Genomic DNA, 20,455 nt, shown 5'->3' on the forward strand with positions numbered 1-20,455 from the left:
ATCATTCTATAGAATGCCATCTGAAAAGACGAGAAAAGATCGATGGCTTGCCGGTCAAACAAAGCTGCTCGGGACTCGCTGAACCGGACCACATTTTTCCCAATGCTCGAGACCTATTGTTGGTTGTCACAATAGATGAGACAATTCTTCAAAGAGGTCATTCTGTGGAATACTGGCTGAAAAGGTGAGAAGAGATTGATGGATTTCAGCAATTAAACGGGATGGATGGTGCCCAATGAAATACACATGCCTCTGTAGCGATCATTTCAGGTAGGAGTTATTCTTCTCAATCTCCAATAACCAAGAAGTATTTATAATACCAGGTTGACTCATTAGAGAACAATGCGTTTTTTTTTTTTAAAAAACTGTCTGTCGCAGAGAGGTTTACGGGGGTTAATGTGTGGCCGCAATACGCTTTCGTGTACGGAGGAGACGACTCCCTGTCCTAGATTTTATTTCCACTCATAGTCAATGAATTGAGTTTGTGTAAAACCAGGGGTCATTTATTTAAATATTGGTATTTGTATTGAAAAAAACCTGAGTGGGTCCATCACTATGTGGGATTTATTCTTGATTGAGAACAGATCGAGTAACAAAGTATTTGTATGTGTCCAGACTTTTATACGCTTTCGAACCTTTCTGTGTAAATCTTGATGACTTACTCACCAGATACATGTGTAGATCCCGTTGTAAAAGACAAGCGGAAACGGGTTAACAGTCCACTTTCTTATCAGCAAAAATATCGGCTTCAGCATTAAATATAGGTCCTCTATGCTAAGTGTCTCTCATTTTTCTATGTACCTTCGTTTATTATCACCTTCTAAATGTATAACGGTATCGGACAAAACTCTGGGTGTCGTGCTATAAGACGTATGTTCTTTTCGTCTCAACGGAATTAACTTCAAGGATGCTTTGTTTGATCGGCAATATGGCGATATCACGTGATTTTATGACGTAGGTGCACAAGCTCTATAGCTCTGATTTGCAAAAACAAATGGTGATAATATCTTAAGGAAGGCCATACTATTTCCTGGGCTCAATCAGCCATGCAAATCAAGATTGACGAGCGAAGGATCCATAACAGTCTGACGCTGATGCAGATTTTCTACTTCACTTCTCATCATTTTGGACTTTGACATCTTATTGAGTAAATCATTACGGTCGGTGGTCCAGGCGGAGTGCGTGCACAGCCATTGGAAAGCACGTCCTGAGATACGATTTCTTGAAAAGGTTAAGCATTCGGCTGAGAGATGTCAAACCTCAGAATATGGAATTTGGTGTTGCGGGTGTGTCATTTTCCCCGTGAAACCACAGAGTTTAGGAATCCAAGGAGTCAATCATGACAAGCAGTGAGTACACCACAACGCAGCGACGGCATCCTCTTGAAATACTCTCTAGAGTGGAGGAAAATGTATTTAGTTGGAGCCCACTTGGTCAAAGATAAAATGGATGTAACAAGAACCATGTGGCCATCTCCTAACCCTAACACCCCCTCCACCCAACCCCCCATTTCCCATCTGTGCCCTTCAAGCCCTCGCTTCAGTCACCTCCCACTTCCCTCCTTCCTTCAGAACCCCTCTGTTTTTGTTTTCCAGCCTCGCCGCTTTGCACAGGAAATTGTATACACTGGGAGCATTCAGGAAGGCAGAGGGCAGCCGACACATATAAATTTGAGCAACGTGAAGAAAAAATACGGGAGAGAATTAGAAGGTGTCTTCTGACCTCCAGCTCATTCAGTGAACCTCAACATTGCGCAAAATCAGTGCCACATCACGGCCTCAAGTTCAAACACAGAACTCAAACATCTTGAAGGGAAATCGGATTATAAATAGAACCTTCTCGAGATGATTGGCCTCCCTTGTATTGGTCGGCGCTCGCAACAGAGGAGCCAGTGAACGAGGAGGCTGTGGAATGAAGGGAAAGAGGAGGAGATAGAAAGAGCAGAAAGGACTGGCCAGTGGAAGGAGGGGGGGGAAAATACCAACAACAGGAAACAGGAGCGATTCTAACGCTGTTTCTGCGAGATAAAGCAGCCGGTTGCCACGTACCAGCAAACCAAAAGTGTCACTTCTGCAAAGAAATGCCACCCTAAGAGTTTGAAAGTTTAAACAACTGACGTCACTTCTGCTCTCAACATCCAGCCGCGTGCTTCGTCAAAATGTGAGCGGATGCAGCACATTTGGGAGAAGATTGTCGGCGAATTCTATGCGGCTGCTTTGTGATCCACCAACTCACCCTTGCTCGGGGTCATATGGATTCGTCGCTACGTTTACAAGGAGCTGCTAATCAACTGGACCACTAACTGGAACCACATGAAGAAAAAAGGGACCAAGCAGAAGTCAAAAACGAAAGGAAGTGAAAATGCGTTCGGCTGTGACCTGACGGAACATCTCCAGAACTCAGGACATGATGGTAACAGTTCGCTTTTCTTCTCATTTAACCAGAATAAGAGAAATAAACATGTCTGGCCACTAATATTCTGAATAGTGCAGTGAACACACATTTTTAGCACCACAGCAGTCGGACAAAACAACCTTATTGCACGAAAGACAAAAAGGTAAATAACTTACAAGTGCCGGACACAAGTTGTGTGATTTGTACAGTTTAAATTCAAGTGTTTTACATTTAGCTGCCATTCATTCACCTTTTGGCCAGAGTCGGTGGTAATTTGGGAGGTTTGGGTGTGGCTGTCTCTCATTTTTTTGGACTCAATTTCTTCCAGTGCCGGAGAGTCCCTATGACTCGCCGTCTGGGCCTCACTGCTGCCGACAGGAATAAGGAGGGACACAAAGAACAAGATGTTCAATTCATGTTACAGTGGAACTTATGTTGCTTGAAGATTCCCATTAGCCGTTTATGAAGATTTGTATTGAAAAAAAAAAATAATTACGGTTTTGGGAAATAATTTGTGTGAAAAGAAGGGGGACAGAAAACCAACACAAAAGCAACCTTTGAATGTAATTTACATGTGCAGGGATTGTGTGTGTGGGAGGGGGGGTGCACGTTCACAATGCGAGGTGGGACATGTGGTTCAGGAAGTGAGGGAGGGGTTACAGTAACACCGCCGTCCACCTCTGTCATAGATATGGCCACTAGACAGACACTTTTTTTTTTTTTTAGATAATTGATACTGAGCAACAATTAATCAATTTAATAACTATAATAATATACCTTAATGAGTTGGAATTAATCCATTTAATAACTATAATAATATACCTTAATGAGTTGGATCTTTTGATTAAAAAAAAAAAGAAGATAATGGAAATTTTGGCTCATTGTAATTGTATCTGTGAATCTAAATGTTAGTAAACCACTTCGTGGGTCAGGGAGGATGACTTAATTCTTGATTTGGGAAATCAATTTTATCCACTTAAAAGCCAAATGGAGAATAGAATGTGGAGCGACATAATTAGTTAGCGGGATCTATTTCTCATATATAGGGAATGAGAATGTCGCAAACGACTACCATTTTTTGGGGTAAAAATGATGGGAATTGACAAACAAGGGGACACAACTATTGTTTGGGGCAGAGGAATAAAGTGAATCCATACATTTCTTTATCATCATTTTTATCCGTATTTCCTCTGCACACATCACTTCTGCAGTTATGTAGTTGTTGTGTAATCCTGCTCGTATAGGAAGTAATACATAACTAAATAGCCAGACTACAGATCACTCAGAAAAGGTTTTTAGTGTCTTTTGTTTTTATATTTCAATTTCAAGCAACTCTCAGAAATTCTTTGAAGACTCCCAGTAATTTTATTCTGTTAGAAATAATATAGCATTTTCATTCAGAGATTTCTCCCATGCACTAACTATAAAATATACCACTGTTGATATCTACTGTATGTAATGCATCATTTTGGGGAAACAAATGCATGTGACAACAAACAATAACAGCAAAAAGCAAACGAGTTGTTTGAATGACCTTTTCCACAACAGACAATTTGACCATAAAACAGTGATTAGGCCACCTACAATTTGTGGGGTCTTACACAAATACCCAACTATGAGTATTTATTGAGGAGTGGCACATGGAAGAAATAATCCAAATCTGGACAAAGGTGCCGAGACAGTGCTTTATTTGGGAATGAGTACACACTCCTCCATTCACCAAAATTTTGTGATACCTAAAAAGTTCCTCCATATATGTGTTAACAGTTCTTTGGTGGACGTCTGTACTTGACTAAAATTGTTTAGTACACTGTATAGTCATAGCATTGCAAAAACAATAAATCTAACGTTGGCCTTATTGTTTTCCATACTAGTGTATATGTATATTATGACATATTTTAAATTTAATCAGATTAAACCCCAAATTATGTCGTGTTGTAAATGTGAACTCCCAAAACCCCAAAAACAGTAACTTGCTCAACGATGTTCGATGTAAAATTTCATGAGTGTAATTGCACCGATATTAAAGGTCAAGTGTCATCCCTATAAACATTCTAAAATAGGTATTGAAATGAAAAATACATATGACATTATTCACTTCAATGACTATCCGAAAAAATAAATATGAGCGGAGATCGCGTCATCCATGTGCAAAGTTGCGGAAGTGTCATTCGACATCCAAGTGGTCGCCATATCTTCTGTCTGTGACGTCACCTGGACATTTGCCATTGAAAACACGCTGTGGACCCTACTATTGGACACGCCCCTTCAGACACGGAAGCTCTTTTCGAAGAAGAGAATATCTCACAATCGAGTGAAGTGTCCGGGGCAATATTACCCTATTTTTTCGAGCCATATTTAGATGATATGCGGAATACTTCAAACTAACAACAAACTCCCAGACAGGATGTATGAGCCAGCCCGGCCGAAGCCATGCTCGTCCACGAGGCACGGCTTCGGCGGCTTGTGGGACACGGAAGCTCGGCCGAAGCCGTGATCGGCAGACACGGTGCCGATGGTTCACATCAACACATTTAGCACCTCTGACTTACGGACGCGGATCTTTTGTTACGTTCTGAAAGGATTACGTCCTCCCCCCAACTATTGTTTTTTTTTTCGTAGCTCTATACGCACCTACCCGTCATTTGGAACCCACGAAGCTCTCGTCCTTTGCACCCGTGCAATCCATTCTTCACAATGAACCGGGTTTCTTGGAAAATTATTTAGGGTAAATCCATCCTCCCGAGTGTTCGAGCAATAACCAGCAATGCAACGAGCCGGAATTTTGTCTAACACGAAGGAACAACGAGCTACCTTCTCGCAGGTAAAACTAATAGAAACTTACGAGTCCGCTTAAGCGCGCTACTGGCTCCAACATCACTTCCTGCTTCTTGTCGAAAACAAATCCCATTTTCATGACGGGAGTTACAAAAACCATATACATCAAAATCATGTTTTGTGGTGAATAAACTGATGGGCCCATACCGGCTGCGTTTTTTTTTTTTCATTAATAACATACTAAAAATCATCCATTTCATGACAGAGGCACTTTAAGAAGTCAAGCTGACACCTTAAGTCACGTCCGCAAGGAGAAAATGTTGTACATTTGTTCACTTTTAAGATGTAATGTTGGAAAAAAAATATGCAAAAGCCTAAAACATGAAAAATGCTGGAGCAGCCGTTAAGCGTGTCCCTGTGTTGACGTCTGAGAGAAGAAACTGATGCCATAAATCAAAGTTGTGAGTCGTGACACTAGTCATCATGCATCTTTTCACCACAAGCACACAACTTAGAGTCCGTCAAGTCAAACACGAGACTATACTGGAAGACTATTTGAGTCAGAGGTAGAAGAAAAATGAAGCATTGTCTAAAAATAGCAGGTCTTCACAGTAAGACATATGCAAGTGAGGGCGTAGTTAAAAGTTGTAATTGTCTGTGGCTCAGACGGTACACAAATTGCATGGACATGAACTAGAACAATGTTCTCATTTAAAAAAGCAAGGGATCTGTTTTTTTTTTGTTTTGTTTTGTTTCTTTTTAAAGTAGTGAGACAAAGTCCCAACTAAAGCGGCCAAACTTAAGGTGATGCACTGTAAGCGCGGAAAGTCGTTTCGGTCACTTGTAGCCTTTTTCTATTAGAGGAAATGTCGTAAGTAATACCCGCTACAAGGACTGGGTGTGTCAACCTTCCTCTGAAACAAACAAACCATTTTTAACTTCCTGTCAAAGGCCACCTACAATCACAAACCCTAAGGGAAGAAAACAAGCCCATACCATTAAAAGCAGCATGTGCAGCGTTCCCCTTTGTCCGTCACTTGGCCACATTTCATATGACATAAACTGCCATTGGCTTTCACCGAGTGCAAATACCTGGAGAAAAGTGGCCCCGTTTCAGCATATTGGACTAACACGAACACTTTTTACACTTAAGTCCCTCAGGTTCTGCTGAAATGTGCAGAGTTCATTGAGAAGCACGGGATTGTGCATGGGATCTACAGGTTGTCGGGGGTCACCTCAAACATCCAGCGGCTCAGGTACATCGCCTGTTGCATATCGGGGGTCACCAAATGACTTCAATCACTGCATAACTTCACGCTGGTGGGGCACACTTTCCTTGCTTTCTCATATCGTTACGACAGAAAGAGTTGACTTGATCGTTTCGCGCCTTCGCCATCATTTATCATTTCTGTGTGTGTGTGTGTGCGCGTAGACAGGAATTCAGTGCCGAGGCGTGCCCTGACCTTACGAAGGAAGTGTACCTCCAGGACATCCACTGTGTGGGTTCCTTATGCAAGCTGTACTTCAGGGAGCTACCAAATCCTCTGCTCACATATGAGTTATACAGCAAATTCACCGTGAGTATGCCGCTGCACTCACACTCTTGGTACAAAGCTCTGATGCGAATTTCGCCTTTTTTTCAAGAGCCTTTATTAAGCCTAACTTCCTCAAGTCGAATGTGTATTATTCATATTGCTTTTATTAATGAACTCACACTCTCACGGTGTTACAAAAAAAAACAGTAAATTCCAAACACAAAGCAGCATCAAATAGGTGTCATACTTTTTTGTCAGTTCCAGTACACTCACATGTTCATTAACTGTGTATTCCCTTGCTTGTCGTGTTTTTATCTCCAACTAAAATAATGAGTAAAAAGAACACAAATAATAGATACAGGTTGTTTGTGGAGTCTGCCCAATATAAAATTTTAATTTTCCAGTTTGTACTCTATCGACTTATGTAGCATCTTATAAAAAGTAATTGATTTTTAAATATAAATTCATGGAAAAATGTGTCATCCAAATATGTACAATCGGTGTACAATTATTTTTCAATTTATGATAAGAAGGATGTCGGTGGGAAAAAAGTGCTTGTAATATCAGTTAAAAGGGAAGCGAAACTTCGTTTTCTACGCGGATTTTCTACCAAAATTAAAAGAAGAAGCATGCAATGGACACTTTATTTGGTTTAGTGGGACTTAAAGTGATCCAAGGAGCTGGATCTGGCCCTCAGGCCTTGAGCTACACACCTGGGTGCACTATATGTACAAAAATATTGACGCACACCATTCAATCAATGAATATATCGGTCTGGATTTTGGGCTACTTCATGCAAAATTGCAAATCTTGCGCGTCCATATTCGTGGGAGAATTTGGGAAGGCAATTTATGTGCTGCAGTCCACGCAGTCAGACATGCTTACATACTGTAAGTTTGCTGTGGAAGAATTTGAGAGCCCCGACCGCAACCTCATCGAACACCTAACCCTGGGATGGGCAGTAACAATGTTTTGGCAGCCATGTGTTCCTTTCCATGTGTTGTGGCCTCTCAACAAACAACCATAGAAAGTCTTCCCCAAAGAGAGGAAGCGTTTGTAAATGCAAACAAGGGCCACGAACTGTAAACTCTCAGGTGTCCCAATACTTTTGTCCATAACTCAGGTTTCCAGATCTGTGTTTTGTGTTTGATTTGGCATCGTAAGTGTGATACTATATTATTTGATGGTGTTTTTTTTTTTGTTGTTGTTTTTTTTTTACTTCCCCTCTATCTCCAATAACCTTCCTGGAAGCTTTTAGGGTATATATCTGTCATCCAAGGCTTTAATGTTGCCATTTTTTCTTGGAAATTTGCCACCAGACATGCTCCCAGAAAGGTTTACTTTCACACCAGTGTCCAGCTCGTGCTAGGAGGGGAGCTTACTTTGTTCACACAAGCTCAGGAATTTAGTTTAGACTCCAAGAACAGCACAGAGTGGGGTAAAAACGTGACATTTTTTTTTACACGCAGGAAGTGGCCTCAGTGTGTGGTGATCATGAAAGACTTCTACACGTTCAAAAGATTGTTAAGCAACTGCCGACCCCTCACTTCAGGTGAACGACAGAACCTAATGTCATTTCATATTTCATTTAACTCATAGTGTTGTCATAAGTGAGAGATTGAGTGCTTCTCAACTGCCTTTAGGACTCTGGAGTACCTCACCAAGCATTTGGCCCGTCTGGCCACTTTGAGTGCCCAGACAAACATGCATACACGCAATCTAGCCTTGGTTTGGGCTCCTAATCTGTTGAGGTGCGTTTGGCTCAAGCAAAATAAAGAACAATCAGATTCTGACCTTTTTTTTTTCCCACAAGACTAAATACGTGATTTATTTTCATAGATCCAAAACAATAGAGGCCACTTCTGGTAATGGAGACATGGCTTTCCAGGAGGTGAGAATACAGCAGTCAGTGGTGGAGTTCATTCTAAACCACACAGATCAGATTTTCAACAGCGAATCTGTGCAAATCAAACCAAAAGAAGGTATGAAAGTTACCTAATACAAATGGGCCCTGAAAAGGTGAACGAAAACATGCCCTATTTTACTTCAACAGGGTTAAGTCTGATGTGTGGAGAGAAGTACGCCACGCTTCCAATCAGCAGTCAGTGTGGACCGATGAAACTGATGAGCCTGGAAGAAGCCCAAGCCCGCTCCCTAAGTCCAAATCATCCCGTGCATAAAGAACGCCAACGAGAGAACAGTCTGCCTGACACCAGCACTGCCATGCTCTACCACACTGTCATAGACTTAGACAGCAAGTATGTCACAGTTTTCAAAACACACAAACATCTGGGTGGGAGTGGGTGTGGGGGGAGAACAACAAATGTCTGCATATGTGCGTTATTCATGAGAATTTGGTGAAGCAACAACTGTTTACCTTTTAGGAGAAAACTGTCCGGTAAATCCAAGAAATGGAAATCCATCTTTAACTTGGGACGCTCTGTGGACTCCAAAGGAAAACTGAGCCGGAATGGAAGTGTGTTCATTCGAGCTCCAGGGTTAACAGGTTAGTGTCCCACAACTGTAACAGTAACATGGACAACTCGTCCTTTACAGAAACATTTGCAGCATCACAAACATATAATGCAATATCATTGCACAAATCCATCATTATTCAACAGCATAGTCCAAAAACAAAGTTCGTATTATGAATGACATTCCAAAAAATTTTCACAATCAACAGTAAGGGAAATTAATGCACGGTTACGAATTAAACTTAGCTTATTTTATTTGAATAGATTTCTTACATTTTAAAAGGTTTTTTTTCAAAATGAAATCTTTATTCCCTGTATAAATTCTGTACAGTTACGTTTTTCCCTTGACAATGGTCTATTACACCGTCCACTCAGATTCATCCCAAGTGTAAATTGTTGCAACACATTCTTTCGTTACATATTAAGGATCAAAACAGTAAATGTATGTGTGGAATGGGGCGTGTCCTCATTCATAGTTATTAGAAACTGAATGTTGTATAACTACCGCATATGACATTATTGACTGCACTGTGTGTGTTGTTTAAAGGGTTATAATTTACCATAACATCAATGCTAGTCTAACTCCCATGTCCAACTCGATCTCTCTGCGGGTCACATATTAATATAATACTTGATTCACTGAATGTGAATATGCCAACATTGCAGGACCCTGCAATCTGTGACTATTGCAAAGATGTACATGGCATTGACGATGCCCAAGCAATATATTGTTCAGCTTCTCTTCAAAATTAAACAATTGCTATGTTTAAACTTACTAAACAGCAGGAGTGTAGCAGACCCCGAGGGTCAGAGCTAAACCAAAATGCTAAAGCCAACTGACTCAAGCACCAGTAGCTTCAGCCCAATGATTCTTTTTGAGGAATAAGTTTGTCCCTTTGTGACAGCAGCCTCGTGGCCAGTCCAGGCCAGCAACACAAAACATCCCATTTTTTCCAACATTTTTTGTTCTTCTTTTGTGAGGGAGGCAATTTGAACATCTACTTCATTAGTGTAGCCTGAATAAATTGCGCCATCTACTGGATGGTGCTGAGTGCTGTAATCCATTGCACCTCCATTGCTCGGAGACAGAAACAACATAACCTCATTGATCATGAACTTGACAAATGTCTCAGCAATCACAGATGGGAATCCAACCTATCAGTGCTCAACCCAAAGATCATTACTGGTTTGTCATGAGCTCTGTAAATCAGAGGTAAAAAGGTATTTACAAGTTCATGTAATGATCTGTAACCACGTGCAAATATTATACAATTCGCCCTCAGAAAAGGCATCTCTTCGACCATCTAGAAGCATGGAGTCACTGTGCTCCTTGCCAACAGGTAAAGTATTTCACAAGTAAAACGAAACATCGGTGGAAGTCTCAACAGTAATAGTATTTGGTTCACCTCCTGTTGTTTCCAGATGACGACAGAACTGGAAAGAGTCCATCAGGAGGACAAGGCAACATTTTTTGTTCCAGATGTAAAATCAAGAACTTTGGGATCTGATTCACTTTATGACTTGAGGGAACATGAGCAAAATTGGGAGTTTAAGGAGAAAAAATCTGGCAGCGGAACAGGCGGATGGAACTCTGGCTCGGGCCAAAAGGGCGGGCCATCGGGTGCTTCGGCAACCACTCAAAAAACACTACCAGAGCAGCTCAAGGTGTTCAAAGGAGATGACCCAAGCAACTACAAACCTACATCTCCTAAAAACAGAAGGATGCTGTACTCAGGTTCCTCTTACAACAGCTCCTCTCGACCTTCCTTTCCGGGAAACTTCTTTCCACTGGAGTCATCGCCGAGGCATCAGCGAAGAGCCGTCAACATATCGGAGCCTTTCGCTGTGTCAGTACCGCTACGCGTGTCGGCCGTTATCAGTTCAAATAGCACGCCGTGCAGGGGGCTTGCTAAGGACAGAATGACTGCAGCAACCCTAAAACCCTACAGAGAAACCTCAGAGCAGAGCAGTGGTGGAAAAAACAACACGTGTCCCGAAATGGAACCTGACAAGAGAGATGAAACCGAGAAGAAAAAATCATTGGAGTTGGCCTCGTGTGTACCGCCAAAGGGTAAGAGCTTCTTCTTTAAATCCATTTTAGAATGCAGGTCCCTTAACAACTACAAATCTGTTCCAAGTGTAGCCACATCTCGTCATGTCTTTTCTTCCTTCCTTCCTTGTGACTGATTACTCTGACAAGGTCTCCCAGAAAAGTCTCACAACTGGTGTCACAAAAGATATGGTACAAACCCAAATTACAAATTACGAGATTTATCCTTCAATGGAGACCAGAAAATCAACCAGCGCATATACAAATCTGGCATTTGATTCGTTCTGTGGAGTTTGATTCATTCGGTGCACAAGCCAAGAAGAGGCAGGATTTCTAGCAGGACAACTCATGGGTGCTTCACCATGACAAGGCAGTTCCTGGCTGAGAAGAACATCAGCATGCTGGAGCAACCTCCACATTCGCCCGACCCCCCTCCTTGTCTTTTTTTACTCTTTCACAATGTCAGAGGGGTGATCAAGATGATCAGTTTTAAAAATGTGGAGGAGATCAAGATGGGCGTGATGAAGGAATTGCAATGGATCCCGAAAGAATCCTTCCAGGGATACATGACGTTAAACCAAAGAAGGCTGGAAAAGCCACTCCAGTGGGATTTCGACAACTACAACTTGTACTTTGCATTTGAAATATATCTTTTGTGACACTGAAACATTTCTGACATACTTCATACGCTAATATCAGCGTTGGCTTTTTCTTGCCTATTTTGAGGTCGTAGTGTGATTGCATAAGTCAGAAATCAATGAGTACCAGTAGTTATTGAAATTGTGCTTTGTACTCAGATAAATGGAAAGAACTTCTCCAGAATGGCCAGGAACTGATGAGTAACACTCAACTGGAAGAGTTTTTGGTTGTGAACGGAACCACAGCTCCAACACCCTTTAGTGGGCAAAATATGGACAATCAGCAAATCCCTCCTCCACAGGTAAATAATCTGTTGTTAGTATCACTGAAAAAAGTATTTTAAACAAATGTTTGAGTACCTTGTGATTTTGTGAGACCGCTGTGGTTATTTGTTCTGCAATTTTTGTTTGTTTCTTTCTTTCTTTATAATTTCAGGTTAAGGAATTATGCATCACAAAGGAGCTCCGGTACGACAGCCATCATGAGCTGAAGATAACCGAACCTGAAATTAGCCAACTGGATAAGATTTGTGATTCTGGTTTGCCTTCCGAAAATAAGAGGCTAACCATGGATGTAAAGTCAAAAAGAAGTCGTAGCTCTCCGTCACTGTCCATGTTCTGTAAAGACCAGTCTTCAAATACCTCTCTCAATGATTATGTTAATTCCTCCAGGTCTGAATCATCAAAGAAACAACCTTCAGAGTCAGATATCCTATTTTCACTCCATAAAAATAATGTTAGGGTCAATGAAAAGATACAAATTGTCAGCCGTGCACTGGATGAAGCTGATAAGAAGGTTCAGCCGATGTTTCCAAAAATCACACCTTTGAATAAAGATTTCGCTTACAGTGAAAAGTGCCAACCTCCTTTAAAGGAACTGTGTGTAAGTAAAGTTAAAGCTATTTCAACTGACTCTTTGATTGGTGGCGGCACCTTAGCGGCAAATGACGGCCAAAGACAATCTGAGGAATGTGAAAGTCTTGAAGCGGACCAAATCATCTCAGGTGATGAAGAGAAAATTCCTGAAGTTATTTCAAGGTTTTCCGTATGTTTGGAAGAGAGACCCAACTCTCTGGAGCTGCCAATCCATGAGGATGACGAAGGATGTGCAGGAAACTCTGAAGAGCTGGACCTGGTGGAATCATGGGAAGACCTCAGTTCGAACAAGCAGTGGGTCACCAGTCCTCTGCACTCACCAGATGTGGATGAATTATTCAAACAGCAAATGCCGTTCAGCTCTCAAGAGGTAACACTGAACTCGGATGAGGAACGGACCTCATTCCCATCATCCAGTAGCAAACAATCAAAAAGAACATCTCTGGCTAAGAGCTTGTCAGGGAATATTCCTCAAACATCCAGCAGCAAATATGAAGCTAAATGGACCTTTTTGCCTTCTCTGCAGGCTGGTGTCAACCCCAGCAATGGAATGCAAGCTCCGACTGGAAAAGGGGTAACAAAAAAACAGAAATCATCACAACACTTTTATAGACAGATGTCTTATGAATCACCAGGGTCGGAGAAAAGAGAAGATCACAACCTTTGCAAGCATAGACCATACTCCCTTAACTTGGACTTGGGACCTCGATGCATTCGGGACATTTCAAATCAGCAAAGCCATCCTTCATACGAGTTTTCCTCCTGTACGAGGAGTTTGTCTGGGACTCTAAACAATGGGCTCCTCTCAGAGTTGGACTTGTTCCTGAATGATCGCCAGGCCCCTTTGCGGCGAAACTCGGCCCCTGTCAGTGTATCATCAGTCCGGACGGCCTTCATGATAAAGACGTGCCAGGCCAAAGCCGTACCTGTCGTTCCTCCAAAGGTGCAGTATAGTCAGATACCTCCCTCCAGGAAAGATGGTGACATGGAGTCAGGAAAGGAACAAGAGAAGGAATATCCTAAAACAAGTACAGAGAAAAGTCATACAGCCCCTCTCCCACTCATGTCTGATCTGAAGGAGGAATTAGAGAACAAAGACCCTGGGCCCAAACACCAGTCCCAACCGAAGGTTGAGAAACAAACACAGAACGAGAGGACAACGAGCGTGACAGAACTACCGGTCATCACAAGGCGACACGCCCCCAGTCTTGAAGTGTTTGTTGACTGTCCCAAACCCAACAGGGCAAATCTTTTACAAAGGCCGTCTTTTAGAAACCGGCAGAGACCCCAGAGTCTGATCCTGTTGAGTCCCCCTTTTCCCATCATGGATTATCCTCCGTCAGGTGACGACAGCAAGCTACTGTCATCCATCAAGAGCCTGAATGAGGACTCAGCAGTGAAAGAGCCAACGGGAGAGGGGATTGCCCTCCAAAGTAAAATGACCATTCCAAAAAGTGGTCAGAGACTGGAAACATCAACCAGCTGCTTCTACCAGCCTCAGAGGAGATCGATGATATTTGAAAGCAGGAACCAAAGACAGATAGAGTAAGTCTGGAGACTGAGTGAATGTAAATAACGTATAGTACTGAGAGAGATATGATGGTAACATGTTGTAAATCACAGGATTTTATATAAAGCTGTACTTGAGGGTTGAATAATTTGTTACTGTAAATTAAGATTTCTCTCTACACTCGTGAAGTATTTAAGAAACTATTGTACATTTCTGAGACATTTGGGGCAGGAGTCACGAATGGGATGTTTTTAACAGTGAACTGGTGTGACAACAGCAGCAATTCAAATATTCAAAATGATTTTGTTCCATCCTTTGTGTGGTGCTTGACGGTCACTTTTTCACAAAAACATGCCTTTGAGAACACATGTAAACCTTTTGACTGACAATCAGCTTTTGATTATCAGTCAGTTAGCTGCGTAATTTACTTTATTTCTCATATCTTATACTTGAAAACCTATGAAGGTTAGTTTGACTGGAGATAGTTTTCTTCAAGGCTCATTCTTGTGAGTGCCATACAGTACAAACAGCTCTTTTTTTTTTTTTAACTTCCTGGAAAAATAAAAACGCTTCATTGCAAAAGACTAAGTAACATTTAGAAGCACATTACTTTGTAATAAGCCCAGTTTCCACAAAGATGTACAGTTCCATTTGGTCTGCATTGTTCTTGTGAATGATACCAAAATAAAAACACGGCACTCTCCCACTGAAGTACACACTTTGATATGATACCGCAAGTAAGGATCTGGAAACATTGTGCTGCATGCGCAGGTCACCACAAAATTGTCACTTTTGGGCAAAGGGAATTGAATACGGAAGAACAACCTCATCTCTCATGTCACATTTGTATTTTTTTGTGTGAGCATTACGCTTTGTTGAACTGCTATGATGTCACACTGTCTATGATGAGTCAGGGTCAGGACTGGCCGTTCCAACCCAGACCGTGGCGAGAACCGAACTGTACCACTTGGTGGGATCGTGGCATGGAAAATGTTACGTCATCATATTGTAATATACTGACAATGTGCTATGAAAAGCTAATGTTCAACCTGCAACATTATAGTGTTATGTTGCAGCAAGTGAAAAAAATAAAATCATTCATCAATCATTAAAATCAAAATTAAAAAATAAAAAATAAAATCATTGTACATTAAGTCTTGTAGATCAAAGGAACTGGACTAAAAGTGATAATGACGCTATTTAACAGTTTAACTGTGCTAGCCATAAGAGCTATGATCATATAGTTTGCAGGAAATAAACTGCTGAAGATGTATCGGTGAGATGAAGTCAACTTTAAACATAAGGAAATAAACAATACAACATTTAGCTTTTGACTGTGATTGTGATAATGAAAAGGAAATATATTTTTCTGAAACGCAGGCTGTACATTGGATAATAATATTAACGTACAAAAGATGTTTTTCATGTTTATATCAATTTTCTTTATATTTTTTGTATTTCTTTATCGGACAAAAATGCAAAACCAGCATTGAGAAGAAGGGAAAAGATGATTCAGCCTAAATGAAATATCCTGGAGTTGCTTCTCTCCAGGTTGACTTGTGCACGTTGACTGTATCAATATGGACCCTTCGTGATGCTTCGGGCCAAAATCTACTGAGAGCATCGAAACAGTTTTATTGGGATCAAAAGAGGCTTTGTGTCTCATATTGTCCAAATGTATTGGATCCAAACATTGTGGTGACTTTAGTGAGTTTTATTTCTTTGTTGATTTCATTTTTTCGTTTGCACTTACGGGGAAAAGATCACCCGAGAAAGTGCTCGTCGAGGGAGTGATCGTGAATTTTGCCGCGACAAAAACAATGACAATAAACAGTTTTTCAAATGACATGTTTTGTTATTTATAATTCTGTAAATACATGAAAGACTAATTTGAGGGCTAATTAGAACTGCATCAACATAGGCTAGTCAAGTCAGGAATGGTATGTTGGCAGTTTATGAACAGTACGTATGTACCTCTGCACTGCATTCATTTAAAAGAAAGTTAATAGTACTATTATTTACTGTATCTTGAGGTGGTTGTTCCTTCAGAAATTTGTGGATAAAGAGGCGTCAAATAATAGGTGGTGCTTAAAGAAATGTAATTTGAGGGGCCCCTGACTCACATGCATGGGCCCCCTTTGGGAGACTTAAGGCATTTACACATAAGTGGTTTGTTTATAACCTAGAATGAAATAAATAGATTTCCCTGTACATATTATTGTTATCAAAAGAATATACTTGCCTGCAAGGAACAGTAGCCATTTGTGTTTTGTTGGGGATAGTGTTAGTAAACACCCTACATGTACTGTGTGCACAGTCTACTGAGACACATTGTCTGATTTTGGAGTACTAACCTCAAAGTAAACAATTTGGGTCAACCATCAGTAACAACCTTTCATCCATTGCATGCATGAAACGTGACTTGGTTCAATTTCAACTTCTACTTTTTAGCAGCAAATCTTGTCATTCTATCATTCAAAAACAAGTAAGGTGGAATTTTCCTAAATGCCACATTTGCAAACGTGAGCTTTAATGTGGAAACGAACCCAAATTTCGGCCGCTTCACCAGCAGATGACGATCATGCGCTACACTGCAGGAAACCAACGCAAGCCAAGCGGTGCTGCTCAGATGGGCGCACACTGATAAACAAAGTATGAGGACGTGTGAGTGCTGCAAGTACACACTGTAACTACAGACGGCAAGTGGAATGTATTCACATTTTAGCTTTAGGAAACCTCACGGAACAACAACATTTTCTTGCGTAAAAATCAGACTTAAATGCATGGACTTGATTGACATATTGCAACGGACTTGCTTTTCAGCAGTATTCGTGCATTTGGCATTGCAACTGCGATGTCATTTCAATTTTAAGAGGGTGAACACATATTGTTTTATGAACTTTCACAATATATTGGAAAATCACTCGGCACTATATGTGGTTCCAGTAAAAATGTAAAAAAGAAAATGTAGCCAAACGCACCAAAAAGAGGGGGGCTGAGCATCGCACGCACGCTGGAGCAGAGGTCACTTCCATGTCTACGTCAGTTCATTAGGTCAGCCCCGCCGAGGTTACGTCCACAATCCCCTTTTATTCCACACAAACAAGATGCGAGTGCCTGAAGGGAGCTGATTGGGTGACAAAGAGCAGGGCTAACGAGAACAGGTGGAAGTGAAAGCCTGACAAGCAAGACACAAGATGAACACGGGACACAGGAAAATGAGACAAAATTGGAAAACACAACTAACTATAACTAAACAATTACACAAACTGTGCCGATATTGGACATGTCTGTCTTTCAACAGAAAGATTGTGCAACCATGTGATCACTATTTTAACAATATTTTAATCAAAAAATATTAATTGGTCAAAATCCATCCGTCATCCAGCCATTTATCAAAGGCCAACTTAGAGTCTTCAATTAACCTAACATGGATGTTATTGGGATGTGGAAGAAACCCAGAGTACCTGGAGAAAACCCACGCAAGCAGGAAAAGAACACGCCAACTCCAATAGGTAAAGTTTCAACCACCGTTCCACCCATTGGTCAAAATATCACCCCAGTATCAGTTCCCACCCCGAATACGCAGACGACTGAATAAAAGTAGCAAGCCTTTTGCTCTTTGTCCCGTCATCTTCTTTGATTGACAGGCGAGTCCCTTCAACTCTTAAATTGAATCATCCTCTCCCAGTACATCCACATCAAGAGCCTGCAAATGTCTAATGTACAATAATTAGATCAGGAATTAAAAGAAAGGCTGGTGCCGTGTGTTGTTGTTTGAGCTTGGTTAACCACAATAGATCCTGACGGGAAAGAGAGGCAGGAGAATTGACATCGCTCCTCTCTCACTATCAAGTTTACCTTAGTGGCTATACTCGGAATTTACCTTGCGTGTTTTAAAATGTCACTCAAAATCCTCTTTTCCAACTTGCAAATGTAGATAAAAGTCACCAAGCGTTGTGTCTGTTTTTACATCAGCTGCTGAAGGCTCCTTTGTCCTAGTCCACTTGATTACTCTGCTTTCTTTTTAATTAACTGTGTTTAAAAGGCAAATGTGTTTAAAAGTAAATCAGAGAAACCGAGGGAACGGTGTGTTTTTTTTTTTTCCGCAAAAGAATATAGCTTCTTTCTCTTTAGAGGCTTTGTGTTTGGCATGTACAAGCATGAATAATGTGTGAAGCAGTCTGAATGGAAGGGATAAAACGTGGCACAATGGGGACTCAGTGATGTTTCGCTTGTCTTCAAGCCTTTATGTGATTTCCAGCGTGTTGCTTCTTTTGGCCTTGATCTCAAACAGCGCAGTCCACATTCTATCCTCTCACACGCAAACGTCCATTGTGTGTCATGTTTGTGTCAGCAAGTTCATCATAAGTGTCTCGCGTTGGAGGGAACAATTTGTGCTGCATGTTACGACCCATCGGTACGGAGGAGGACCCAAATGCAGGACTCCGGGGACGCAGAGGCAGTTTGGGAAAAGTGTTTATTCGGTCCAAAGTCGGGGATCAGGCAGACAGTCAAGTGGGGCAGCGATAGTCAGGACGTCGGGCGTAGAGAGCAGGTCCGCGGGCAGGCAGGGATCGGTACACGGGAGATCGATCAGAGAAGTCAGGAGGATCAAAGATGTCAAGCTTACGGGGTCGGTCGTAGGACAGGCGGAGGTCGGTGCACCAGGGTTCACGATCAAGAATACGGGAGTGCAGGAACGGGGCATGAATTGCAACGATCTGGCGAAGACGTCTGTCTGGTGGCCGTCCAGGCCACCAAAAGCGAGGCGTCCGGCTGGACAGGTCAGAAGGACGACCCGGACGCCAAGCACCAGGGTCCCTACGGGGTGATTCGGGTGGACGTCCTTGAGGAGGAACCCAACTGCGAAGCAGGAACCAGACAAAAAGCATGCAACTGCTCCGGGCGAAGGCCTCCCCAGACACGGCCGCAAGACAACCAGGCATCGGTCGCCGCCGCGGCTCAGAATCAGTCCCTGCCGAGGCTAGGTTCATAAAGCGGTTGGGAATCATCAGGAGTGACGAGGACGACGGAGAGAAGAACCAAAGCCATGATTGCCACGATCATCATCATAGCCATCTTGATGCCCTTCCAGTTCCGGGTTGGCCCATGTGAACTCCCCAGCTCCTGTCGCTGTCGAGACAGGAGCGTAGGACAGCAGCGGACCGGTCCCCGCCGGGACTGGAATGAAGAGGACTGTGGTCCCGTCACCGTCTGCTGGTCAGGAACGTGAGGATGTCGATGAGCCATCGCCATCCTCTGTTGCCATTGAGACAAGGGCGTGGAATGACGCCGTGCCAGTTGCCATCGAACCAGAAGCGTAAGACGGCTGCGGACTGGTCGCCGTCGGAGCAGAAGCGTGGGATGGCCGCGGGCCTGTCGCCGCTGAGACAGGGGCGAGGGATGGCCGCGGACCAGTCGCCGCCAGTACTGAAACGAAGAGGACTGTGATGCCGCCGCCGTCTGCTGGACAGGGCCGTGAGGATGCCGAGGAGCCGTCGCCACCTCCTGGACTGGAACGTGAAGTGACTGCGGAGCCATCGCCACCTCCTGGACAGGAACGTGAGACAGCTGCGGAACCATCACCACCTCCTGGACAGGAATATTAGGCGGCTGCAGAACCATCGCCACCTCCTGGACTGGAACGTGAAGCGACTGCGGAACCATCACCACCTCCTGGACAGGAATATGAGGCGGCTGCAGAACCATCGCCACCTCCTGGACAGGAACGTGAGGCGGCTGCAGCGCCATTGCCACCTCCTGGATATGACCGTGGGATTCGGAGATTGGCTCCTGAAACCCCACAGGAGGCAGAACACTGCGTTGTTGCTCTTTCAGTGTTTCCCCTGGCACTCCTGAACTGGGCGCTTGTTCATGAATGAGAGTCGGCTCCTTCAGACGGAGTCCGACTGGCTCATAGTCAGGGATCCCGGAGGAGAGCTGGCAGACACTAGAGGGCGTAAATAGATCATTCTTGGGCACAACACGGAGCGACGGGAATGATAAAGTCCTCCCCCTCTTAACTGGATGAAAATAGTTTGCCTCGTCTTTATCTGAATTCACTCCAGCCTCTGAATTTAAGCTCTCTGCAATTTTCTTCTGGCTCTTGTTCCTTGGGAACACGCATGTTGAAGGCGCTCTAGCAGGCTCATCCTCGATCGCCAATTCCACCCCTTTCCCACGACGGTTGCCCGGAC

The 20,455-nt window shown here is 42.8% G+C and overlaps 1 protein-coding gene and 1 long non-coding RNA gene across 2 annotated transcripts; one reads left to right on the plus strand and one right to left on the minus strand.

Annotated features, from left to right (window-relative positions):
- The first annotated feature begins 1,932 nt into the window (after positions 1-1,932).
- Positions 1,933-10,640, plus strand: LOC133491471 (rho GTPase-activating protein 31-like). The gene is made up of 9 exons (XM_061802619.1): positions 1,933-2,412; positions 6,326-6,428; positions 6,605-6,749; positions 8,177-8,259; positions 8,351-8,458; positions 8,547-8,689; positions 8,761-8,965; positions 9,092-9,213; positions 10,465-10,640. The coding sequence occupies exons 1-9, from the start codon at positions 2,313-2,315 to the stop codon at positions 10,539-10,541; spliced, it is 1,086 nt and encodes a 361-aa protein (XP_061658603.1). The 5' UTR covers positions 1,933-2,312; the 3' UTR covers positions 10,542-10,640.
- Positions 2,425-17,345, minus strand: LOC133491473 (uncharacterized). Its single transcript, XR_009792416.1, has 3 exons — positions 17,237-17,345; positions 9,085-9,228; positions 2,425-2,762 (listed from the first exon to the last, which is right to left on the minus strand). It is a non-coding gene; the product is annotated as an uncharacterized LOC133491473 (long non-coding RNA).
- Between the last annotated feature and the right edge of the window lie 3,110 nt (positions 17,346-20,455).

The sequence above is a fragment of the Syngnathoides biaculeatus genome, chromosome 18 (assembly GCF_019802595.1).
Source record: "Syngnathoides biaculeatus isolate LvHL_M chromosome 18, ASM1980259v1, whole genome shotgun sequence".
Lineage (NCBI taxonomy): Eukaryota > Metazoa > Chordata > Actinopteri > Syngnathiformes > Syngnathidae > Syngnathoides > Syngnathoides biaculeatus.